This window comes from Vicugna pacos, chromosome 28 (assembly GCF_048564905.1).
Source record: "Vicugna pacos chromosome 28, VicPac4, whole genome shotgun sequence".
Lineage (NCBI taxonomy): Eukaryota > Metazoa > Chordata > Mammalia > Artiodactyla > Camelidae > Vicugna > Vicugna pacos.
Genome location: NC_133014.1, coordinates 12,244,816 through 12,271,508, shown reverse-complemented (window position 1 = coordinate 12,271,508; position 26,693 = coordinate 12,244,816). Strand labels below are relative to the sequence as shown.

Sequence of the window (26,693 nt, the reverse complement as noted above, 5' to 3'; positions counted from 1 at the left end):
AATTATATTAACATTGCTATATTGCTTTCCTTTGATTATCATTAGATTAGAAATACATTTAACTCAATATTTTCAAGCCTTCTCTGTTGTTTGGAGTTTCCCTCTGGTCAATTATAGATGGATTTTGTTTTCAATCCAGCCTGTCTTTTAAAGTTCTGAGTAAAATTAATCCATTTATATTTATTGTAAATACTGATCTTTAGACTTACTCCTTTAGTTTTTTTTTTTTTTCCTATTTAATATATTTCCCTCTAGTTTTTTTTTTTTCTTGTTCCCATTCTGACTTATATTGGAATGGACATATTTTCTTTCTTCCATTTCCCCCCCCTTTTAATGGTCTCCAAATCATACCTCCAATTAATTCTTCACTGTTTATTATTAATTAAAAATTTTATGTAATATGTTTTCAGAACACATATGTTTAAAATCAAAGCCTGGAGTTAACTTGCACATATAATTTTTCGAATACGTTTCTGAACTTTTTCTGATTCTCCGTTTTCACACCTGTAAAATTGGGAGTTGAGTTCTTCCCTTAATCTTCACTTAATTTTAGAGATTAAATGCCATACCATCTCAAGCACCAGCCTTTGTAAAATAAGAGGGCTTATTCCTTCATTCAATTTTTTCTTCACTCAATCAAAAAACTTCTTGCCCAAAGGACACAATCACCTCTCAACTCCTTTGTCCTTCAAAGTCACCTCTTCTTCATATCTCTTACATCATCATGACCTTGATCTAGTCTTTCAATTTCTTTGTAAGACTCAGAATATCTTTTCATTCTCCCTTTTCATTAAAAAAAAAATCCCATTCTGCAAGATACTGAATGGCTTCTTTTGCTGCAGATTTAATCAACGTCATTTCCCAGTGACTCCATGCCTTTCTTCATTTTTCCTTCAAAATGGCGGACTTTAGAGGTTCCATGATCAGCACCACGTGCGCCTGCGCCTCCCGCGGCCATTTCGCCCAGCAGCCCAAGCTCCAGCCTCTGCTCCGCGAAGCGCCTGCGCAGAAGCCTCCAGAGCACTGTCGCTCCTCCCTCTAGCTGAGTACGCTTGAAACCGCACGTCCCGTCCCTTCCCTCCCCCGCTGACTCTGCACCGCCCTCACCCCTTTCCTGTGAGATTCTTCCGCCAAGTGGAAAGCCTATCTTCGGTCGACAGCCTACGCACTTGAAGAGCAATCCAATAGGCACTTACAGCTCTGGGGTTCGCCATTCAGTCTTATCTGTGCACCACTGCAATTTCCCTCTGAGCCCTAAAGTTGATCACCGATTTCGCGGGACTTTTTTGCATCCAGTGAGGCAACAAATGGAAAGAATGGCTGTGGCGGAGGGATCCCTCGCTTACACTCTGTGTACTTTAACCTAATGGGGGTCGTCCGGGAGTCGGAAGGGGGAGGGGAAAGGGAGGAGGCAGCCAAGGAATTGTTTTTTTCTCTCGCCCCGCCCTCGCCAGGCTGGCCAATGGAGATGAGCTTTTTCCCCACGAGTCCCGCCCAGCTCCTTGGACTCAGCCAATGAGCGGTGGAAGCGGCTCCGAGGGGGCGGGCCCGGGAGGCTGTGCGTGTCTTGTGAGAGCTCTTCAACCAAGTCAGAGCTAGAGTCGGCTGGGCGGCTGGAAACGGCGGCCGCCGCCGGTGACTCAGGGAGGCGGGAGGCGGGAGGCGGGGTAAGAGCGCCGCGGCCTCGGCTAAAGGGAGCGGAGGAAGAAAGGTGAAGGCGCCAAGCCCGCGGCCCCGCCGTCCCCTCAGCGCCGCGGCGCAGGCCGGGGGGTCGGGGGCCGGGAAGCTGGGTGTCGGGGCGGGGCGGCGGGGCAAGTGCGGAACCGCTGGCTCGCCCCTCCCGCGGGGCCGCCTGGGGCGGGGACCCGACCGCCTGGGACGGGCTCTCTGCTTCGGGGCCTTTTCTTTTCCGGGGTGAGGGGCAAACACTTTCAAATCCACTTAAGCCGCAAATAATTCTCCCCTCACTCTGTCTGCGTTTTGGTTTAAGGTTTTGGAAAAACGAAACTTGGGAGAGCGAGGGTCACGCGGCGCTTGGGCCCGTGTTTGCGGTGGGGGAGGGATCCGGGGGGCGGGGAGGACGCGGGTGGAAAAAATCGGCTGCGGGGTCGTCAGTCGCGCCTGCCGCCGCCTGGAGTCCCGTCCTCCGACCGGGGTTAGGAGCCCTCCCTCCTCCTTGGACTCCCCCCACCGCTGCCCCCGTTGCATTTTGTTTTTGTGTTTTTGCAGGGAGGCGCCCTTCCTGCAGCGTGGAAACCATGGTGCTCACGCTCGGAGAAAGTTGGCCAGTATTGGTGGGGAAGAGATTCCTCAGTCTGTCCGCAGCCGATGGCAGCGACGGCGGCCACGACAGCTGGGACGTGGAGCGCGTCGCCGAGTGGCCCTGGCTCTCGGGGACAATTCGAGCCGTCTCCCACACCGACGTTACCAAGAAGGATCTGAAGGTAAAACCGGCTCCCGGGCCTTGGCAGTCGGACGTTTCCTAGTTACCGTGGTAACGAGACAGCCAGCACCCCCCCGCCTCCCGTTTTCTGAAAAGGCGACCAGAAAGTTGGCTTCTCATCTGAAGGTGCAGAAAACTAGACCTTGAAAGTCTTTGAAATGGTGCGTAGAGCGAGGTGTGTTTGGCCTAGAGCTGCCTGTGTTTGATAATGGGCTTAGGGCTGCTCAGACATGCTTGCTTATTGCCCGCGCTGTGCCTCTTTAGGGCTGTGCGATTATTTCTCCGAACCCGGAGCGTTGTTGTTAAGTTGGGCAAGTGGTTGACGTTTGAAATGGTGAAGAACTGAGCGCTATTGCTTGGAAGTGCTTTTAGTTGGGTTTTTTGTTGATTCCTCCTAATTTCTTCACCCAACTTCTTAAACTTTCAGACTTGTTAGAAGTGTGTGTAGAGGGAGGAGCTTAGTTCTCTTTAGCATATTAGGGTGGGTATTTGTCCGTATATGGTGGGTGAGGGCAGGAGTGGGTTCCTGGTTGACCACGATGAGTCTGTGGGTGGGTGTGGATATGACCATATATGGAGGGCTGGGGTGGAGCTGCTCCTTACTTGGTGTGTTGGAGGAATGGCTTCTAAATACTTCTTTTGGGTGTTTGCGGGGTGGGAGAGAAATAGGACCAAGTTTGGCTGGTGATTTTAAATCAGAATGACACACAGGACCTTTTTCAGTTAGATCTTTTCAAAAAGAAACAAATTCTGATCGTACTCCCTAATAGAAGTGTTAGTGTGAAAGGATTGTCTGGGAACTACCAGTGAGGAAGCCATTGTAGCAACAAAGACTCCTTTGTGTAGAAATAACTGAGAAAAGATCCCCAGCAAAGACTCCAAAGTGGTGATAACTTGAAGGAAGCTTGTCAGAACAGAAGAGCTTTCCATCCTGGGTAATGGATATGTTTCAATATCTTCACTTGGTCATTATCTTTCCTTTTTCTTGAAAACTACTCAAATAAGGGAAGCAAGTTTTTGCATTGGCAGTTGAATACATGTTGAGTTCTGAAACACTGTTCATTTGAGGACTTTCAAGGTGACAGTGCATGCCCAAACCAGTATTAGTCTGCAGAGGGTTGCGGGAAAAGGATGTGTGGTCATATATTTTTAAAGCTTCCATAGTGTGCTTAATCTTCACGTTGAAAAGGAGTGACCATTGAGTACTTAACCACGTGCCAGGCATCATGCTGAACACTTCACAGCCGTAATCTTATTTAATCCTTCCAGCACTTCTTTGGGAGTTGGTACTAATGTTCCCCATTTTACAGACAAAAATATTGGAGCCGGGAGAGATTATCTTGCCCAAGGCCACATAGCTAGGAATTGGCATGGCCTGTGTTCTAAACCAGAAAGTTTTGACCCTTGAGCCCACCCTCTTCATCACCATGCTCCCTGATCAAAGGCTTCGCCACCAAAGGACTCCTGTCATACACTGAAGTTTGGGTTCACACCTAGCAAGCCGGGTTTTGATGTTCACAGAAAGAATGTAGTGTGGTGCAGGGATGGCCAGCCTCTTTGCTTTAGGCTAGTAACCTTCCTCAGTAGAATTGGCTTTGTGTACTAGATTTCAATCATACTTGTTGTGGTTGATTTCATCAGCCAAGTAAAATTTTCTCTGGTGTATTTGTTTTTATCTGATTTGAATGGAAACACGATTAAGCTTTACAGTCTTTAGTTCCTTGGCAGATGATGAGAGACTAGGTGTTCCCTTTCCTAACAGTGATTGCAGACCTGTTGGGTTAGGAAGGCAATCTAAGAGGTCCTTTATGTGTATTCTTTTTAATCTCCACATCTCCCCCACCCCCAGTCTTTTTGAAGGGGTGGTGATTTCTTCATTTGCGGAATGAAGAAATAGGTTTAGGAAAAGGAGACTTGTCCAGACTTGCATAGTGAGCTACTAAGTGACGAGGGAGCATTTGAATCTAGGTTTGGCTGTGTGTCTCTTCCATTGTGCCAATGCACCTAACCCAGAGACAATGGGGATTTTAATTCAGGAACAGTTTTGACTGTGTTGGATTTTTTGCTTTACCTGCAGACTTTACAACTCAACCCTCATGTAAGAAATCTACTCAGTTCCTCTTTTTTAATCTTTATTGCTGAGTAACAGATCAAGTAATTGGTGTAAGTTTAGGGACGTGTTGTAGTGGCAAAAACATGAAATACCGAAACCAGTTGTGTTTGGTGAGATGCAGGCAGGAAATAAGATCATGCTGAAGACCTGGGCTTAGGGGTATTGAATTTTGGGGAGAGGGTTGGGACTGAGGGCTATGATGAACATAAATGAATAAAATTCAAGCAGTGTGCAACTGTTTTAGCACTGGTAGAAGTACAGGTCTGTCTGGACTGATCTGCTTCCTTAGTTGAGGATGATGTTAATGATGCCAGGTCTTGTTAACTTTGTTTCATCTGGAGAAAGACTTGGTAACAAAGTCAGTCACTCAGATACAGTGTGTTTAGTAGTTGATTACAAAGGAGTTAGGTAAAGACATAATAACAAATACTTGTTATGCAGCAAATACTTTTATTTAGTCCTCACAAAAATCCTAGATGGTAAACCACATTTTTTAATGTTAGAAATTGAAGCTTAAAGAAGTAACTTGCCCAAGTTTGTCTCCAGATCTTAAACACTAGGCTTCAGTATTCAGGTAGAGTGAGATTAAAGCATTCTATTTTGCTGGCTTCTGGATCCCCAGCACTGAGAACATTGTGTTGACATGTAGTGTTGGCTAAAATATTTGAACAAATAAGTGAAGGAATCATAAAATTATTACTTCTGTATAGAAAAGCAATTTAGAAATAATCTACTGATGGAGCAGTGACATTCTCTTTACTCGGAGTAACAACAGATCTTAATTAGGTGTGATTAGAAAGACTTCTTCATCCTTATTTTTATCCTACTCTCTTTTCCTTGAGTGTGAGGCAGATCGCTCCCTAACTGGCTTTGTTCATTATGCCTGCAGGGGATGCTCTCCTTCCCCAACTTGTTTGTCTGGAACTTTCCCTTCCCTTGAACCTGCATTTTCATTGGGTCTTCTGCCTCTTCTTAGTTCTTAGGGGTGCCTTTATCAGATGAGTAGTACTTGCTATCTGTCTGTACCATTTTGTGCTGTTAAAGCCCTTTTTGGCAATTGGATGCTTTGACCAATGCCTAATCTTCTCATCCTTGCCTGGAGACAAAACTTGAATGTTGGTGGATTCTGTTGCCAGTCAAATCATGTAAAATGAGAAACTCTTAGCACAGTATAATGAAAAAAAAAAAAAACTGTTCATCCCTATAATTGAATGCTAGACTTTGGGATTTTAGACGAGCATTTTCCTTAGGTGTAAGAAGACATAAATAGAAGCATAATGAATTAATTTCCTAATTTGTGGACTAGTGAAGTAAGTGGTATCCTGCATTGTAATTCTGAACATAGAGTAGATGTGGCACTAAAAACTTGGTTAAAAATCATGCCATTGTGTAAGTGCTACTTGGAAACATTTTACTTGGCCATTCTGATGGTTTACATAATTGTTATATCCAGGTAAGATTAGTGTATACTAAGAGTGGGAGGTTTTGAGATCAGCTTGATTAGATAATTTTAATTCATGTGTCTTGAAGAGATTTTATGTTGGGGAAAAATAGCTTGAAATAATTAATTTGAAATATCCAACATCTGGTCAAGGTATTTGATAGGCTAATGGGCACATGTTTACAAAATGTCCTATTAAAAAATAGGAAGTTTGGGAATTATAGGTAGTTAATTATAATTTTTAGACTTTTTTCTGGGCTTTGGAGTCAGACAGCATAAATAACATCCCCTTTGTGGACCAAGGGATTGTGGAAGGAAGAACACAGTTTGGAATGAGAACTAGTTGTATCTGTCAGCTTGCAGGAGCTTGGTCAAATCACTTTCATTTTCCCTGAATTTGAATTCTTATTGGTGAGTTTTTTAATAGAAATTTCTGCAGAAGAGGCTTTTCTGAGGGGGATGGGTATCCTTATGTATAGAGCTTCAGACCTCAAGGCACAAATGAAAGACATGTGGTTATGATAGATAGGAAACTTTGTTATAATAGGAAACTTTTGAAAGAATATTGAAGAAAGCTCACAACTTGTTGGTTTCCTTACATTTTTAAAAAAGTCAGGTTTTTAAATGTGAATTTTTGACCAACACAACCTAATACTTGAAAGTCATAAATTAATTTATTTTTAAAGAGCTAAATTTAATTTCCAGATCACTCAAAGATTGAGATATAAAGAGGAACCTTGTCTAAATTTTGGTTTAGGGTTGATCATAAGCTTTATAGATGGTGATATGATAAGAACTGTGGTATTACTTCAGTTTTGGGAAACCACTTCAGATCTTAGATTGCTTTTTCTTCTTGAATGAGTGTTAGATAATCACATTGAAGTTCTCTGCCACATTCCTAAGTGAAGAAGTAATACCCTGATAAATTAAGATTAGAATTACCATGAAGGTCTTAAAACACCTGGTCTTCTTACCAGATATTTAACAGACATCACCTTTAAAGTCTACCTAACAGTTCAATGAAGGATAGATGTTATTACTTTGATTTTGAAGCTACCAAAACGCAAAATTCAGAGAGCTTAGATTTAAGCAAGGGTTCTTAACATTGGTACAGTTAATTGATTTCCTTTGTAATCCTGCGTATTTTGTTTTATACATATAAAATCATTCTAAGAAAGCTTCAACATAGCTGGCATTCAAACCCAGAGCGCTCTGGTTCTGAAGTTTGTAGATGTGCATTCCTCTTACACTACAGTGATGGGGCAACTCATCCAAAGCTAAGTTGGGTTTGAGGTTGATGTGATGTGGGGCAGAAAGATAGGGGAGATGTCAGATGACCTGGATCCTGTGGCTAAGTAAACAGAAAGGAAAACAGGTAGTCTCTGAACACCTCTGTGAGGGACCATTTGGTTGGTCATGATGGTGGAGGAATACATAGAACCAAGGAGAGAGTACACAAGGCCTTGTCACATAGTAGGTGCTTCCACATTTGCACTGTCTGTAATAACTGCAAGGTTAAAAGCCTGCCATACCAAGAAGATAGGCAGCTTCTCAGAGGAGGTTTCCTGGGAAATTAGGGGTGCACATTTTGTGGTTGGGGGAGGATAGGATGGGTCTTTAAATTTCATTGATTTTAAAAATTTATATTCTATACCCATAAAATTGGAAAGGTTTGGGATTGTGGCTAGTGGTATACCAGTTGGGAAATTCGTGCCTTCCAAATGGATGAGGAAAATGAAAGAGCCCAATTCAGATAGAAATTTATTCATTCAGCAAGTGTTTGAGTACTGACTAGGGCCTGGAGATCAGTGAAATGCAATGGTAAGTAAACGCAGACACAGACTTTGGCCCGTTAGAATTTATAATATGTCAATCAGCTAACCACAAATAAATAATTCAAAATGTGGATAAGTGCGAGGAAGGAAAAGTACAGAGTTTTGCCAACAATTAGCAAGGGATTTCTCTTCGGAGGGAAAGGGGTTTTTCAGTAAGGGAAGGCTTTGAGAAAGGAGTTTTGAATTGGGTTCTGACAGATGAATGGAAATTTTTTTTTTAAGAGAAAGTTAAAGGTTGGAAAGGGAGCTATGATTGTCTATGAAATTATAAAGTCTTGATAGATTTATTAACTAATTCTTTGAAACCAAAAATGAGAGACCTCTCTAGTAAGTGGAGGGCTTTTAAATAAAATAAAAATAATGATTTTTACGCTGAATATTGAGCGTATGTCAGTTATTGAGTTGTATGTCAGTTAAAATATAAAAAACATTTTAAAAGATTTAGAATAAATTAAGGGATGTCATATTCATAATAGGTTAAGGAAGCTAAGGTATTTTGGTACATTCATATGACCTTTAAGGTTTTGTGACCGATTCCTACTTCTGAGTTACTGTCAGAGATCCACTTTTGGACTGAACTCCGTTTATGTCTTAAAATAGTTATACAAATTGAATGAGTTTTAACTTTAGGATTAAAAGGTATTTTGTGGATTAGAAGCAGAAAACTTCATAGTTACTTGGGAAAATTGTATTTCAAAGGTAGTTTAATTTTCATATAAGATCCTAGAGGTAGTTTTAGAAAACTCGGGTTGTTTATCAATTCCTTGTTTCTATGTGTAGTTAAGTTGTCTTAGATTTCAAACTCTGGGGTAAATGTCCTGGTTTATTCAAATCAAAATTATTGACAGAGTACTTTGTGTTAAGTCCTACTGCTGCCCAAGGGACACAAAAGCTGGCAGTGGATTGTGTTGGGGAGGGGGTCATCTTAAACTCACCGACAGTGTCAACATTGAATTACAATGCCACGTGCGGTAAGTACTTTTGGTTTCAGATTTCTGTCTTTCAGTTGTCAAAGCTCTGAGGTCCAGTTAACACATGCAGAAACCTTCTACATGGGGTTCTTTTCTGTTAGAGCTTCCCAGAGGTTACTTTGAGGACAGAGGCTGGCCTCCAGATCCTTTGACTTCTGTTTCCCAAAGTGGCTTGGAGGCCAAAGCTTGGTGTTCAGACTAATGTATCTGGTTAGTTTATTGTGGGCTGTGAAGGAGAAGTCAGAGAGGAGGAGTGAGGGCCAGCGCTTTCCCATAAAAGATTCGAATAGGTTGATAAGGTTCAGTTCCACCTGGGCATTTTTCTTGTTTATTTTTGTTAATCAAGCCTGCTTTTGTTCAATTCTGTTTGTCTAGGTGTGTGTGGAGTTTGATGGGGAATCTTGGAGGAAACGAAGATGGTTAGAGGTCTACAGCCTTCAAAGGAGAGCCTTTTTAGTAGAACACAACTTGGTTTTGGCTGAACGAAAATCTCCAGAAATTGCTGAGCGAATTGTTCAGTGGCCTGCAATAGTGAGTAACACTTGGACTTACTGAACCCCTGGGAAGAGGGCATTTCATCCGTTACAGATGAAACAGGGAAAATCTATATGTAATGCTTATATTTGGCCCTCTGTAAAATAGTAGTACAGAGATACGAAATGTGGAAGAGCCAGAAAAACACCCAGAATCTCCTGTCAGCCCTTCTGGGAGCCCTGCAGCTCTGGACCCTTGACTTTCTTGGGCCTCAGTTTCTTCACTTGAAGAGTCTGGGTGGAAGTAATGTGGGGAATGTCTGGGTCAGAGGTTAGAAACCAGCAGATGTGTATAGACATACAGATCTTTTTGGCTTGATCCTCACAGTGTTTTAAGAAAATCTGAATTAGTTGTCTACTTTACTTCAAAATCTAGATTTCTAGTTTTTCTTGGAAAAACTGCAAGATAGGGCAACACTGGAGCCTTGCAGCGCTTCCTTATGGTGACAATAGGCTGAAACTGAGTAGTCGCTGTTGCCCAGTCCCTGGGAGGGTTTCCACTTTCTGTCTCATGATCTTTAAGATTCCCTCTGGCTCGTATAATTCTTTGGCTTTAAAGATACTGGCAGTCAGTATACGATTGTGCCATTTTTACACATAAGTCTGGTGCAGTTAAAGGAAAAGAGTAATCACTATGTCTGGCGAGGACAGTTCAGGCTGTTTGAGACATGAGCTGGGGCCTGAAGGAGGAAGGGCCTGGTGTGCATAATTGGAAAGGCCAGGAGGATGACTGAGGCTGACAGCTTGTGAAGGGCTTTGTGTGCTCTGCTGGCAGAGTTTAGATTTTGCCCATGGGTAAGAAGAGCTGCTGGAGGTTTTTGAGTGATGTCGGGTCCTGTTTAAAGTTGTATTTTGCCCTTTGTATTTTTCCCCAGCTATTAACCGTTGGCTAAAAACGTGACCCTGTCTCCCCAGAAAAATGCACTGAAACAATATTTCACGTAAACTTGGGGGAAGCCATACATACATCTGTGGACCCAGACCTTTATGTTAGTGACTCCCAAATTTGTGTCTGTTTTAAATTATTGATTCTGGGTAAAAATTATGTGGTCTTACTGTGGTTGCATAAATAGTTATTATTGAGATTCTGGTAGTAAATAAAAAACTGTATGGCTTCATCTCTTTCTGTGTGTATGGAAAATTGCCGGTCCCCATTTTCAGAATTATGCTGACAGCAGTTACAATGACAAAACTCTATCTTTTGTTTCAGATGTACAAATCTCTGTTGGACAAAGCTGGTTTGGGATCTGTAACATCTATTCGCTTTTTAGGAGATCAACAAAGAGTATTTCTTTCAAAAGAACTTTTGAAGCCTATACAGGTAAAATGTAGAGACAATATTAAACCCCCCAAATAGAGATACAGACTCCTTTAATATGAACTAAAATATTGAGGTTGATTGGTCTAATTGAGATAGCTAATGGAGAGAAGGCCTCATCTCATCAGCAGTGAAGTTGCTAGACATCATTGCTCAGTGTTAGCCATCGTGTTGGTGCTGTTTATTGGGGCTGGGAAGATAAAGGTACTGCAGTTGATGGTGTGTGTGGGTATAGACACACCTAGGAGATGTGAAAGTAATTTTAAACAGATTGACTGTCTCTTTATATACTTATATATGTCAGTCCTCATTATTTAAGGATTCTATATTTGGGAATTTGCTTGCTTGCCAGATATATTTGTAACCCCCAAATCAGTACTTTGGTGCTTTCATGGTCATTCACAGACATGTGCAGAGTTTGAGTTGTCTGACACATGTTCCCACGTGGGGTCGAATAAGGTGACATTCTGCCTTCTTGTTTCATCTCTTCTACTGTAAACACGTGTCCTCTTTGAGCTCTGTGTAGTGCTGAATTTTTTGCTTGTTTGTGATTTCACTGTTTAAAATCACCACCAAGGGTAGTGGTGAAGGCTGTGTAGTGCTCTTAAGTGCTGTGTTGTGTCTTAGGGAGAATCTACACGTGTTAGATAAGTTTCATTCAGCCATAACGTACAGTGGCTGTGAATTCAAGGTTAATAATACAGCAGTGTATACTAAATAATGTGTCTTTCAAAAGAAATATGTAAAAGAAGGTTATAGATTAATCGGTTGGTGAAAATGTTGTGATCAGAGGCTTGAAGGGACCCCATCTTTCCCCTAGGAGCAGTGGCTCAGTGTTCACTAATTCAGTGTTTGTGGTTCTGTTAAGAACATAATTACCACAAACAATGCACATTGAATGTGCGTGTGTATTCTTATTCTTTCCAGTTAGCTTGCAAAACTCTCATCTTTTTCTTCACAACATTTAGGCTCTTGGGTAATGCTCATATGTATGGTATGCTGGGTATGCTCACGTAATAAAGGATTTTTTCCTTTCTTATAAAGATGTTGAGAGAGAGGAGCACACACATTATCTCTGCAGATCACTACCTTGGGAACAGTGTTGGTGTTAGAATAACATTCGTCTTTTAGATATCATGTGAAGCTTAATAATCCCCTTTACCCACTTCTGTTTTGCGACCTAACTTGTATGGCCTGTGGAACAATTAAGCCAGTCTGTTTGCTAAAAGGCAGTTTAGGGCTGTGATCAATGCCATTGCTGGGCCTGTGTGGGAAAACCCAAAACACTGGCTTTTCCCTACTTAAGCCTTTTACTCCCATACCTGGAAGTGAGTGAAAACAAGATTCACACTCTGACCCTTACTTTCTAGTGTTTAAGTACACGCAACAGAGGACGGTGCTTGTATTTAATTGCAGACACAAGTTACTTTCATGTGTCAGGTAGGCATCTTGATATTTTTCCTGCCTTAAACAGAAGAATAATGGCTCTTAAGGACCAAGGAATATTATACGGGAGGGGCCGTGGGTATCTGCTTTACTGAGCGGGAGGGTGGTTTTTGCTTCTTAGCGTTGTTTTCAGGACAGTTCTGTTTTCCAGCTTTCACGTGTCTAACCTTTTCAGTTAAAGCAGAACTCCATTTTGTTTCTTGAGATTGAAAAGATGAGTTAGGTTTTCCTTTTTTTCTCAGGGAGACTCACTGTGTGCTATCAGTGTCAGTGTTATTAGTGTAATAGTAATTGAGGGAGACTACGGTGTGTGCTCTTGACTTCTACTGATGATAATAGTGTCCAAAGTTGAATGCTTTAGGGCATTCTCTTGTAGATGTGGGTGATGACGTAAGGCTTCTGCTGTATGAAACTGTGTTGGATGATGTGGTTACAACAGTAGGATGCTTGCCCTAAATAATGAATGGAGGATCTGAAAATCATTTGGCATATGCAGAAGTTGAAATTGAAATGTAAGGTCTGTCTTTTGGATTGAATTTGTCTCAGTTAGTTGTGGGTAAGAAAAAAAAGACAAAGTATGCAGGTCAGTTATCTGGTACTTTTGATGAGCTAAAACTCTTCTAGGCAGAGTAAAATTATCCTACGTTATTTGAGAACCATTTGTGCCTCTCCCCATTAACGTATTATTTTTTCTAATAGTAGGAACTGGAGAACACATTTAAATTTTTTGAAATTGCAGTAGCATGAGAAAAAGAAGCACATGGCCCTTTCTGGTAATTAATGTACTTCCCAATGGGAGAAATGGATAAACTGTTTTTGGCCACGATGTATTCATTTCACAGTGGCAGAAAAGCACGAAGGCCCGATATTGGAAGGGCTTCAGTGCTACATAGTTTGGGTTGGGTAGGTTACTCCTATTGACAGTTTCTGTGTACATTTATTATAACTGAGTGTACACACAAAGCCAGAACACTTGGAATAGTGCCAAACATAGAGCTGCCGAGAATTGGCTTGCTGAAGATTTAGGCTATTCATTCAGATTTTGTTCCCCTCACCCCCTTTACCATTTATAAAGAAGAATGCATTTGGAATTCTTGTTAGGTTAAATGAATCTGGGTGGAATGATTTGTTTGTTAAAAACAGCAATTTCAGTGAATTGACACAATGAATCTGTGTGTTTTTGTGTATGTGTCTTTTGCCCCTTACATTTGGAGCTATAATTTCCTAATCCCTGGAGTCTGGGTTACTGAGTATTTTTAACATGAGTTGACTACCTAGTTGGTTTGCTTATTACATTTCCCGTAGCCTAAGTTGTGTCATATTTAAAATTATGCTTTGAGCTGCTCTTTGTATCTGTCATGCTCTTGGCTTGGGGCGACTTCACTTCCTGTCTGCCTTATACCTGCGATCATTTGATGGTTTTCTGCTGTTTGACCTGTCCAGTTCATTGGAGTTGCAATGGCTTGGTGCCGTTAAATGGCTAGTTTACACTACTTTAATCCCTCTGATTAAACTGATTGAAATAATCCACTGGAATTTAAACAGCTCTTCTTGCCACCTTAAAATGTAATGATCTGCTGTTTTTCAGGATGTAAACAATCTTCGACTTTCCCTTATGGATAATCAGAATGTCAGTAAGGAATTTCAAGCTTTAATTGTGAAGCATTTGGATGAAAGCCATCTTCTACAAGGTACGTGGATTATCTGTTGGTTCCTGAGTTAACCAGTAATTAGTTTTAAGAAGCTGTGTTCCAGCCTTTCTCACTCATTTGCTCATTAAATTTCTAGTATTGTAGAAATTCTTTAGAAATTCCTTTGCTGCTTTTTGCATGCAACTAGATGATTAGAGGCCTTTATATATTTTATAATATATTCTAAAACCTCTGAAATTTGGAAAAGTCAGGGACTATGTGAAAACTATAAAAGTAAAGTAGATATTTTAAAAGTTCAGTGATATTTTGACATGGAATTTGGTATGTTTGGAATGTCAGTCTTGTAAAATTGATGAAACATTGATTTGGTAACCCTGATTTTGCCATTTACTGCTACTGATTTTCTTGGTCGATTTCACAATGGTAAGCATTTTATCAGACTTCAGTAGCTCTACTAAGGCGCCTGAATTTGGATCCTCTGAAACTCTGCATAGGAGAGTGAGTTAGGTCTCAATGAGTTGTCTCACACTATGTGGTCTGATACAAATGCTAGAATAAGTATATTGCAACTCTTAGATGAATCAATAGGAAAATAAAGCTTTAAAACTAGTTTTCCTGAAATGTCTGTCTTGTGTTTATGGCAGAATCTTTTAATGTTTACTTTTGCCTACTGCATTTTTTTTTTTAAGCCTTGGGGAAAGATTATCCTGGATAATGGTGCTGTTGGGAGACAATGCAAATTTCTCTAAGGATTTTCTTTTTTTAAGGTGACAAAAACTTGGTTGGTTCTGAAGTAAAAATCTATAGCTTGGACCCATCTACTCAATGGTTTTCTGCAACCATTGTAAATGGAAACCCAACATCAAAAACTCTTCAAGTCAACTGTGAGGAGGTAAATAAGATGATAATTGCATGTGAGATAACTCAAAAGGGGAAGATAATTATAAAAAGGAGTTATAGTATCTTATAGGAGCTAAATATATTTCTTGTTTTATAGTAAAATATCAGAGTAGAAAGAGACACCATAATTATTTTAAAAAGAAATTATGCGTAAGAAGCCCTATTGTTATGTTAATAGAGGTAATGTCTGGTACATTCGTAAGCATTTTAAAATTTCCCAACGTCTGTGTTTTACTTGTTTGTTTTGAAGATTCCAGCACTGAAAATTGTGGACCCATCACTGATTCATGTTGAAGTTGTACATGATAACTTTGTGACTTGTGGTAAGATACACTGTTTGATTAAAATCTTTGTTCTCCTTTTCCCTTTATCCTTCTCACATTAAGAAAAACAGGGAAGTCAACTTAACCTATTTTTAAATACTTTAGGTAATTCTACAAGAATTGGAGCTGTGAAACGCAAGTCTTCTGAGAATAATGGAAGCCTGGTTTCCAAACAAGCAAAATCTTGCTCGGAGGTAGCCTTGATTTTTTTTTGTCACTTGTGTAAAGCTTTCTCTAGTTCTCACAGTGCATGACCAGTTTGTTTAGTGGTTACAAAGCTGTCTTCTCTGCCCTTCTGTGCTGTCATGTCTGCTCTTTGTTAGTCCCAGGTCTTGGCCATAATTTCTATACTCAAGCAGATGGAGATAATATAAGTTTCTGGTTCACTGTTCTTATAAAAAATGTTTTATTTTTTGATGTCTGCTGAAAATTCTCAATAGATTTGACAATTTCACCATACAGAGGTATTTTTGAAGGTAAATTGAGTTGTATATAATAAAATTGGAAGAATGCTTGGCATGAGAAGAGGGGAGGAAACCTAGAATTCTGAGTAGATTTGGTGTTGAAATAGGACTCACACCTCAATAATAGAGACGTTTGATTGGTCGTTTACCATTGGGTGAACAGACATACCCCCTTTTTGAAGGAAGTGGTTGGTTTGCCGTTACTAATTTCTGCCTAGGAAAGTGCAGGCTTCTGTGAGTGGCACTATTGAGTTCAAGTACTGAATTTAATCCTATTCTGAAATAGTTAGGATTTGGATCGAGAAACTTAGGCTGTAATCCTTTCCCTCTCCTCTGTGTTGTAGAGAAACTGGCCTTTAGCTTTTCAAGTACCTGGTGCTTTCTCCAACCTCCTTTCTCTTCTCTCTGATTAGCTCCCATTTACCTTTTTAATGTGGTGCTGCTTCCTTGGGGGAGCGACACCTAACATCTCTACCATCATTTCAACCTATACCCCAGACTAGGTCAAGGTCCCTGTATTATGCTTTGTGTTTGCTAGCAGCTGTCTTCATAACATCACAGTGTACACAATGGGGACAAGTTTATTCAAAATGCCCAAAGAATTGAGCTAGACAGACTAACCTAATGAGTGAAGAGAGGGCTGGGATAAACTTCTCGAGGTGAAACAAATGCTGGGATAAACTTCTCAAGGTGATACAAATGACAGGGTCAATTTTTGAAGTCTAGGGGGAAGAAAAAGAAACTTAAGGCTGTTTCTTAGGTGAGTTGAATCCTTAGGTTCTGTTACAGTACAAATAACTTTCTCACAACTTAGGTACCCAAGTGTGTTTGTGTTACATGGATAGTTTACTGTGTTATAATTGTCAAAAACACTTCTATGATTGATGCTCTGCTCCAGGCTGGAGTTTAGAATTTTAAAATTGACCAAGTTGATACTGTTAAGATAGTTGGCAGGATTTTGAATGAATGAATGAATGAATGAATGAATTCATTAATTTTTTAAATGTTGGCAGCATTTTAGAGGGCACTTTGGGGTCTGGAGGAGCAAGGCAAGGAGTGACGGCATGGGAGTGGGTCAGGGTCAATTAATGAATCTAAGGTTCTGGATCGGGGCGGACTGGCCTGCAACATGAACTAGAACCAAAGCAAGCACATGCTACACAGACACTTGAGAACCTGGGCAACTAGGATGACTGGCTTTCCTGAGTCTTAAGTCTATGGAAGGACAACAGGAGCTTTGACACTTGGTCAGAAACTTCGTAAACCAAGGTATCTAATTCCTCTGTCTTCCTTCCAACTGTGTAGCCTGACCTCAGGTGGTTCAGGAAAGAATGAAGAGGTAATTATGGAAATTAGTGTTAACTACCTTTCATTTTTGCCTTATAGTTTACAAGGGGGAAGTAATGTAGTAAGGACTGTACATTAAGGATGTTGAGCAAGTGATTATTGCATTTTAGAGAAAAGCTCACAGGATGTATTGTTAAGTAATCCATAGTATTAGACGCTGAAAGAGACACAGTAGAATTATAACCTGTCAGATTTTGACATTGGATAAATGGTTAGTGATCTTGGGTAGAGGTAATAAAGGGCAGTTTGGAGAATTTGGTTGGGTGTTGCCTATCATGGAGAATGCATCAGTGTAGTCAGTGAGATGAAGAGGTGAGCCGCACGGTGCCATGTCGGGGGATAGGAAACGGCATCCTGGTGGATCGTGGAGGGATCTATCTGGGGTACAAGCAGAACTGGGTCAGTGGGGACCTCCTGTTGGGGAAGGTACCACTTCTTCAAAGTATCAGGCTTGTCAGTGATGTGATAGGTAATTGAGCAACTAAATGTATAACCTTAAAGGAGTTGCCTGTAAAATACGCTAATATACACATACACAAGTGGTCCTCTCTCACTGACTCATGTTCTTGAAGGGCTGGGAGCATCTCTCTGCCAGCATATTGTCCAGCTTAGTGGGTTTGTGTACTACCGATTGTAGGGCACAGTAGAAGCTGTTTTTCAGAAAAGCCTGAACTTCGGCTAAGAGGTAAGCCTTTCAGCCTGTTTGAGTCTTAACTTCTGCATCTAAAATGTGAAACTAAATTTGATATTTTTTAAAAAAAACTGTCAGTTTCAGCTCATAAGACCTATTCTAGTCATCTTCTCATTCTAAAGGAAGTTAGAGATCATAAATTTTTACCTGGGTGTTGACGTATTTAGAAAGTGTTATTATATTTTTAATTATAGGAGTTATTCTTTATATTGTGCTTATATTCAAAATAAAGATTCTTACATTAAAAAAAAAGGTTTTCTCATTTAAAAATATTTAGATAACCCAGAGAAGCATAGTAAAGGAAAGAAACATCACTCGCAGTCATCCTTTCCAGAGACTCACTGTTCACCTTCTGCATTACCTGTCCTCCTGGGTTTTTCTTACTTCTCCCCTGTATATTCAGGGAGGCTTTTTTTTTTAAACTAAAAACCATACTCTTGTGTAGTTTCCTTCCTTTATAGTATATTGCGAATATTTTTTCATGTCAATAAATATTTTTTCTTATCCTGGGTGGTTTTGGCAATCAGGCAAGTTTTTGAAACACCAGCCTAGCCGAGAATTCAAGAGAGCTGGAGAGGTAAAGGGAGGAGTGGGGAAAGAAGTAGGGTTCATTTGAATGTGTGAGTAAAGGTGAGTCCAGCGGCACACTTGGCACACGTCTCACTGTGCTTGTGCCTCCCAGGTGTGCCAGGCTGGCACAGAGTTTGCTTTTAGGGTGGTCTTTGCATGACAGGAGCTTGGGCTTAGGTAGACGAGACTCTTGATTGCCTTGATGAATACCTTTGGATAAGATAAACCTATTTGCCAGTAACATCTGGCTCCTTGAAGGTCTTCTCTGCCTAGCAGACTATTCCTCAGAGTTAGGATGTTGCCTGGTTCATTGAGAGTCTGCTGAGAAGTGTGAGCCAGCAGTGTCCTTTTTAGAATACCACCATACACTCAATTATATTATCTCCGTCTGCTGGCAGGGAGGAACTATTGCCATGACTGGTATAGAAGACCTTCAGGGAAAACTCTTCAGGTAAGAAGAAACTTTGACCCTTGTCAAGCCAGAGGCCAGAGCAGTGGTGCGCACATGGAGATGGGTGTTGGAATCAGAGCCCTATCCTTGTGGAGCTAAACCTTAGGAAAGAGTGATAAGCTTCAGATTCTTAAAGGAAAAGCATCCTAGGTTGTGCTCGTTCTGTCACATGGTGACTGAACTGAGGAAATTTTCATGATATTTTTCTGCTTTGAGACGGCTAGTCTAAGTGCCGGGCCCTGGGGTGCAGCACAGCCCTGTAAAGTACGCTGCATTACTGACTCTCCCTTTTCCTCATTACTCTCATTACTCCTCATGACGACTGAGGAAGCCGAAGCTTGGAGAGGTTAAATAATGTGCTGGGAAGTGTCGGGCTGCGTTCCATCCAGGGTCCAGCACCAAAGCCCAGTGCTCTTCACCAGTGTGCTGCTGTTGCCACTCCTCTCCAGGTCTTTTCCTTGGTTTGATGAGTCATCGTTGTAAAAATGAGAGTCCTCCTTCCTTCCCTCTATTCCTCCATCCTGCTTTCCAGCAGATATTTATTGAACATTTAATAAATGCTAGACATTGGTGAGCATTACTGCCTGACTCTTGAGGTAACTCAAAAGGCTTACTTACAGCTATTTTGAAATAGTAAGTGCCAACAGCATTTATTCATTCATGCATTTCACCAGTCTTATTTATCAAGCATCTGCTATGTGCCTGGCTTTAGAAGGTGTAGTAGTGGATGGAAGGGCAGGGTCTCTGCCCACTGGAGTTTATGTTCCATTGTGAGGAGACTGACAGTGAAAAAGTAACTTAAATAAAGGCACTTTCACGATGGAAGATATAAACATGGTAATCTAATAAAGCATAAAGGGTGGCTTGTGGGACATGGCTTTGAAAAGAGTGATCAGAGATTCTGAGAAGGTGTCAACTGAGCAGACTGGAGGGTGAAGGATGAAACCAGCTAGCCATCATGAAACCTGTCCAGTTAGAGGAATAGGAAGTACAAAGGAGCAAGCAAGAAAGAGCTTAGAACATCTGGAGACCAGAGAGGAAGCTGGTAGAGCCGGAGCCCTGTAAACAAGTGGAATGAGACGAGTGGATGGGGTTGGCAGAGACCAGACCACATGGAATTCTTATAGGCAGTGGAGTACCACCATCTGATTGATTTCTGTTTTACAAAGATTGCTCTGTGGTAGAATACATTTTGGATAGGAGGCAAAAGGTTCAGGTGAAAATGAAAGGAAATCAGGCCAGTTAGGATACACGTATAGTATAGGGGAAAGATGATGGTGGTGGTGGCATGGAAAGATATTTATAGATTCCACAAACATTTTGGAAATAGAGGTAGGATTTCCTGGTTCATTGATTGGATATGGGAAATGAGATGGGGATTTTTTTGGCTCGAGCAGTTCGGTGGTTGTTGCACAGGGTAAAAATTTATACCTAGGTTTGTGATCTAAATTTCTTAAATATGTTCCTCTTCAGGGAGGAATTTAAGAAAAGGTACTGTATTAGCGCATCAACTCCACATAATTCAGAGTAAGGAAGGGGATATGGAGGAAGACACTTGGTAGAAGTGAGCCTTGAATTAGCGTTTTGAAATGACTTGGCAATTAAACCTGGGGAGACTAAACTTTTCAACTTTTAATAGGTGATTACCAGAGAATTGTAAAATAAAGTTGAAAAGGACTTTAGGAATAAATTTATCTAATTTCCTCATCTTCAGGGTTAGTGGGAGAGAGTAGAGCTCAGTGGTAGAGTGCATCCCTGGCATGCACGAGGTCCTGGGTTCAATCCTCAGTACCTCCGCCAAAAGTAATAAATAAAGGGATAAACCTAATTACCTCCTCCCTTAAAAAAAAAAAAAAGAAAAAAAGAAGAAGAAGGATTGGGGAACTGAGGCCTGTATAATTAAAGTTGGCTATCCCAAGGCTATCCTTAGAACAGTCAAAGCCTCCCCCAGAAATCCTTCTGGGAAACACGAAGCTAATATTTAACCCAAACTGAAATAACATAGTATAATATATGATCAGATAATTTAGTACCTTAAAATAGTTGGAAGCTGTGCCCAAACTTTGCCAGTGATTAAGTAAATTCTTATTTTTCAGACATTTCTGTTTAGCATATTCTAGACAGTCATTTCAAGGCTGTCAGAGTAAATGTCTCATGAGTAGACTGCATACTCTACATTCAGAATTGTGAGGTTTTAAAAACTTACTAAGGGAAGTTCTACATCAGATTTTAGAAGTTAGTAACTAGAAGATGAAGAAACTTTGAAGATTCTTCAAGTTTAGATTTAGTGGTAAGGTGACTGTTAAGGTCACTGTGGTGTGAAAGACACAGTTAAGAAGGACATGTGACTTTACATGTCAGCACATACAAAGAAGCTGGTGAAGATGGTGAATGGTGTTCCTCTGGTTTAGCCATGGACTGTTTAGTTGTCTGGAGTTGTATTTAATCTGTTCCTTCTCTCCATGGTGGGAAGGTGGGGTTTGGTTGTTTTTTTTTTTTTTTTTTTGGATAGTATAAATTGGGAAGAAGTTGGTCCATGATTAATATTTTTGTTAAGGTAAAACTACACGAAAAAGGAAGGGGACACATGTCCTAACTTTGTCCCACAAGCCTGTCATGACTTGATATTTTTTGCAGCTTGGGATGACCTTTGTGATTTGATGAGCCACATACGATCAAGAACCATGTCCTCAACCTTAATTGCATTGTAAAGGCTTATGTTGGTACCCGGTAGGCCCCACTGCCTGCAAGAGCCCTATGTGGTCTGGTCTCCTGCCAGTCTACGCAGTAAGTGCGTGGTGGGCACTCAGTGATGTTAAACTGAATGCATGTGAAGTTGCCACCATTTGAAGACCGTGAATTAAAAGCTCACTTCTGTGCATTGCATTATTAAAATAATTGCCACATGGCTGCATTTTCCTGGCATAATGATTCAGAGGTTCTGTAAAAGATCGGCTTGTGATCTTTTATAGGAAGACTCAAGTTTTGTGAAAAGCTGGAGTGACTCATTATAATAGCCCTCAGGTACAAGTCCTTATTATGTGTTCTACCGTCCTTTTCTTTTTATTTGGTGATGGTATCGTGCTTGTTTACTATTAAACCAAGCAAAGAAACCTGAATCTTGCTAGGGGCTTTCCTTTTAATACCCGTTTGGTTTGGTATCTTTTAGGCCTCTCCTAGTGTGTGTCCTGTACAGTCTGTTCCCACCACAGTTTTTAAGGAGATTCTGCTCGGCTGTACTGCAGCAACTCCCCCTAGTAAAGACCCAAGACAGCAGAGTACTCCCCAGGCTGCCAACTCTCCTCCTAACCTTGGAGCAAAGGTTCCTCAAGGGTGAGTAGTTACTTGTTACAGATGTTTAATCATAATGCGGGGAAAGGTTATTTTAGCCCTGGTTCTTCCTGTCTGAGCTGAGATTGCTCAGACTGAAGGCAAAACTGAACCTACATTCAGTGTTTCGTAGAGAGAAATGTGATGACCTGCTGTTCATTGCGTCTTAGGGAGGTTAGAGTTTCCAGATAGGTCAGGTGCCTTCAGAGGTGACAAGTATAGTAGGCCTAGAGAACAGCATGCAGAAGTTTCCAGAAAAGAAGGGGATGCGAGGGAAGAGCAGCTTTCTTGGCTTGCTACGGCCAGAATGGTCAGTTGCAGTACTACAGGTGGTTGTAGAGGAGATGCCCGCTTTCCAGGAAGGGGGCGCAGGCTGGTTGTATGTGGAAGACTGCAGTCAGCGGGAGCGTGGAGAAGGGGGGGACAGGTTCCAGTGGGTGGTTCTCATGAGGTCTTCAAGTATAGGTGAGAAATGCGGCAGGAGAGAAAATACTGTCATAGAAATGAAGGAAGCACTAGTTACGAGGTAGTAACTCATTTTTAGGTGAATGAGTAAGAAATGTAAAATTTAACCAGAGATTTAAAGTGGCTACGAGGTTAATGGAGAGAAAAGTTTTAAGGGAAGGCTCTCATTCGGGAGGGGTGGTGGCCTCTGCAGATGGTTGATAAGATACCTTCAGATACTGGTGTAGAAAGGTGGGCTTGGGAGATCCACTGCAGTAAGGTGGGAGAGTGGCTGAGCACGTGGGTTCACTGGGAGGCAAGCTAGCTGCCTAGGGTAGAACTGGGAGGGCGGCCACACAGTGTCCTATAGAAGATGGAGTGATCTTCAGAACGGAAAGAGGAAACAGTAAGAAGTTGGATGGTACCCAAGCACAGACGTCCAGTATGAATGCTTAAAGAAGAACTTCTCCAGAATGAGATCCTTTGTTAGAGGCAGGGAAAAACTGTAATAAGAAAAAAAGACTTTGCATTTTGCTGGTGAAAGAACTTTTAGGATGAATTTCAGAGAAACAAAAGTTCTTTAATGACACACCTGTTGTGAGGGTGGGGGAATACCAGGTTGTTCTGTGAACAAGCAAGTAATCAGCTGGCTCTTCTGTTTGCTTTGGATCCTGATCCCTGACCAAACAAGAATGAAATTATCTAGTACTAAGGCTGGTTACATGTTCATGGCTGGATGGGGTTTTCTACTGCTGGTGGTTTTGGTTCCATATGATACTCAGTTTGTTTTGAGGGAGAGCTAAGGTTAATTATGCTGTAAAAAGTAGAAGGAACTTGAAGTAGTTAAAGATTTATGGGGACATGCAGGTAGGATTTAGAGTTGTATTTTTCTTAGTGTTTAAGATATTTTTGCAGCACCACTGATTGATTACTTTTAACTTCAGTTCACAGAAACCTATCTTGAATTCTCTAATATAAGCAGTTTTCTTTTCTCTTTCATACTGGTTACCTTAGAACGAACAGTTGTTTTGGAAGGTAGGGAAGAGAGAAAAGAGATCTAGACCCTAGTTTTCCATACTATCTTTTTCAGATGTCATAAACAGATTTTACCAGAGCTTTCTTCCTGTCTAAATACAAAGCCTGAAGTACTGAGAACAAAACCAGATGTTGTCTGCAAAGTAGGGCTGCCCTCTTCAAAGTCCTCTCAGATTGGAACTGGAGACTTGAAAACTCTGAGCGAACCAAAAGGAAACCATACCCAGCTGAAGGCCAACGCTGATCAGGAAGACAGCTTGGAATCTCTTCCTCAGTCATCGACTGGCCTTCCTAAGGAGGGCTTGCCTACAAAGGCTTCTGCGACAGAATTGGAAACTGCCAGTACTCCAGAGCTGCAGAAGCACCTGGAACATGCACCTTCCACGTCCGATGTCCCTTCAGATAAGCCAGAAGAGAAAGCAGGTGTTAACAGTAATAGCCCTAATAGTTGTGTGGAAAAAAAGGTAGAACCTTCAACTTTCGGGTGCCAGTCACAAAATTTAAAAGAGTCTTCAATAAAAGTAGATACTGAAAGCTGCTGTACAAGAAGCAACAATAAAGTCCAGAATGGTGAGTGTTTCTGCGTATCTTTATTGGTAGACGGTAAAAATGGTAGTGGGTACATACATGTCTCCTTACCTTGTGAGAAAAAAATATGAAAATGACTGTAGAAGAGTTTTATAATCAGAAAAGTTCAAAGGAAAAAGTAAAACCTCCAAATCTTCTTAGAAATGATTGCTGTTAATATTTTGGTAGACCTGGTTCCATGTATGTAGAAACAGACTGTTAGACAAATGGGTTCATACCAACAGTTTTACCCCATACATTAGTGTAGGTATCTATCAACATTTTAAAAGTTGCAGGGGTTCCATTATTTGTATTTATTTACTGTAAGACTCAACTGGTCCCTAGAAGACGGGTAATTAGGTGGTTCCCAAAGTTTGGTTGTAAGAAAATAATTTTGAAATAAATTGTAAAGTAATCTGATGATTGCTTTTATCATCAGCCTATCACTGTAGGATCTTTCTGTAACATCCAGGTTGGAATGGAAGAAATGATTGAAATTTTCTGCTCACAAAGGTAGTTCAGATCTGACATTTTTTTTAAAGAGCAAATTGCCTCACCACCTCTAGGAAAGGGATTTTTTGTTAAAGAATTTAAGGGCAGTGCTGAAATACCAGGCAGTCTCTGCCTAAAGGGAGATCCTGCTGCACCCACGATTTACAACTAAGTACTCTCCTTACAGAGAAGATGGTGCATTGTATCTCATACTACTTACATTGAGTTTGAGGATGGTGGTTATCAGATGCTCCCTTACTAGAATTAGTAGAACTAAATGGCTTCAGTGTGTCAAAAGGTTCAGACCTTTTCTAATTTAAAAATACATTTAATAATTGCCAGCTGTGTGGGAAAGTTAACTTTAAAAAAACAATAAGATGCTGTTCATTTGGATAAGTAAGAAATGAATAATCCACACTCTAGCTCTTACTGCAGGGTTCTGCAACTAGAGGGCAAGATGAGTGGATCTGACTGGGGGTCTTTCTGAGATAGAGCTGGAGGAACTGGAAGAGAACTTTCCTTGCCAAGTAGTACTTCTAACCTAGCTTCTTCATTCTTGAAGCTTAAGTTGATATAATTGTTAATTTGCATGAAATTAATTGCATAAATTATACTGTTCCTTAGGAGTTATGTAACTCCCCAAAGAAAGTGAATATTCATAACCGTGCCCCTGTTCTATTTCTTTATTCTTTTTGAGTCATCAGCCTTCACATTCAGCTAGTTTTTAAGGAAAATTATTTTAATATCATGTGAAAAAACACTAAAAGTTTTAGACCAGTAAGCACATCATCAGTATATAAGTGAGTTACGGAGTCCACCTTTGTCTCACTTAACATGTGGTGCAACTGTGCCCCAACTAAAATGGTTTTAAGAGAAATGAAAAACCTAATCACATCCTAGTGCATGGTGTCTACTGGGACTTTTGGCTGAGGAGTAAGTGTGTGTGATCAGAAGCCTACCAGGATCTCTGCACTGTTTCCACTAGTATTGCTCGTGGGTGGGGACAGGCTCTACTGGAAATGTCCTCTGCCTTGTGGCCTTGCTTGCTGAGGGGCTAGAAAGTGAAAGCAAGGTGGAGTTGAACAGCTGCCCTTTTTCTGTTTGGTAGATGTGTGCTTCCTCAGAAGTTGACACTGCTTTTTCCCCTTGGCTCTGCTCTGAATTGAGAGAATCACTGGTGGGGGATCAACTATTGTTCTCACTAAAGAGCTAGATTTATATAGCTCAATTTGCCTATTTCTGTGTATTTCCTCATTTAAGCCCAGGCAGAACAGATAAGATAATCTTTGGACTCAGCCTGGGAAAACCTGGTCCAACTCAAAGATGATGTCTTTTCAGTATCTGAGTAATTAAAATTCCATCTCTGAGTTACTGATCTCTTTATATCCTCTCCTTTTTTGCTTTACTTTCTTTCACTAACTGAATATGAATGTTTAAGGGGTTAGGACCTGGCAGCATCCATTTAGCATTTTACAGTGTACTCTAGTCCTGTTGTAAAAGAGAGGTAAGATTAGGATGTCTCTAATGTAATTATTAAAGATGCTTATTTTATTTAAAACCTTCTTTGATTTTAGATCTTTCTTCCAGTTTCCTCCAAGACTGATTACCAGCCTCTCCTACCTGTCTCTCAGCTGGTTCCCCAAAAGTTGTGTTTTTGTTTTTTGCTTGCCTGAGAATGTACTTTCCTCTTCTAAGCACCCTTAAACCCTGAGAAAAGGTCTTTTCTGTCGGTTTTACGTGAAATACAGTTGTCCCTTTATACCCGAGGAAGATTGGTTCCTGGACCCCCAACGATTACCCCAAATCTGCGAATGTGCAAGTTCGTACGGTCAGCCTTCCCTGTCCAAAGGGTCTGCATCTGCAGTTAGCTGACCACAGATTGTGTTGTATTTTCAATCCACGGTTGGCTGAACCCATGGATGCAGAGGGTCCACTTATGAAGGCTGTTGGCTTATAAATGGGTTCCCTTCTGTGTTATTTGGGCTGACACAGTGGTTGCTCTTTCCTCTTATGTCTCTACTTTTTCTTTAGGAACCATGTTAACATTTCCTTTCAAGTTCTCCTGCCCATTAGAAGTTAAAACTTAAAACATTCATTTACTTAGAATCAAAATCCTGTCTTTAGCCAATACTCTTAATCTTGAATGGAACATATGTATGAAGGAAATTGAAGACATGTCAAGGATCAAGCAGCATCTCTTGGAAGCCTTTAGAAGATAACTTTTTTTTTAATTGAAGTACAGTCACTTACAATGTGTCAATCTCTGGTGTACACAATGTCCCAGTCATGCATATGCATACATATATTCATTTTCATATAGAAGCTAT

The 26,693-nt window shown here is 40.8% G+C and overlaps 1 protein-coding gene across 2 annotated transcripts in view; it reads left to right on the top strand.

Moving 5' to 3' along the window:
* Positions 1 to 1,597: 1,597 nt before the first annotated feature.
* Positions 1,598 to 26,693, top strand: part of KDM3A (lysine demethylase 3A) — a 47,724-nt gene continuing 22,628 nt past the window's right edge. The window contains exons 1-10 of one of the 2 annotated variants that reach the window (XM_015238783.3): positions 1,598 to 1,711; positions 2,230 to 2,444; positions 9,179 to 9,334; positions 10,547 to 10,657; positions 13,689 to 13,791; positions 14,520 to 14,644; positions 14,903 to 14,975; positions 15,081 to 15,169; positions 21,668 to 21,831; positions 23,363 to 23,877. In XM_015238783.3, coding sequence (XP_015094269.1) covers positions 2,259 to 2,444; positions 9,179 to 9,334; positions 10,547 to 10,657; positions 13,689 to 13,791; positions 14,520 to 14,644; positions 14,903 to 14,975; positions 15,081 to 15,169; positions 21,668 to 21,831; positions 23,363 to 23,877 — 1,522 coding nt within the window. In that variant the 5' untranslated portion in view covers positions 1,598 to 1,711; positions 2,230 to 2,258. The remainder of the gene's footprint in view (positions 1,712 to 2,229; positions 2,445 to 9,178; positions 9,335 to 10,546; positions 10,658 to 13,688; positions 13,792 to 14,519; positions 14,645 to 14,902; positions 14,976 to 15,080; positions 15,170 to 21,667; positions 21,832 to 23,362; positions 23,878 to 26,693) is intronic. The other variant, XM_072951519.1, reaches the window with a different exon arrangement.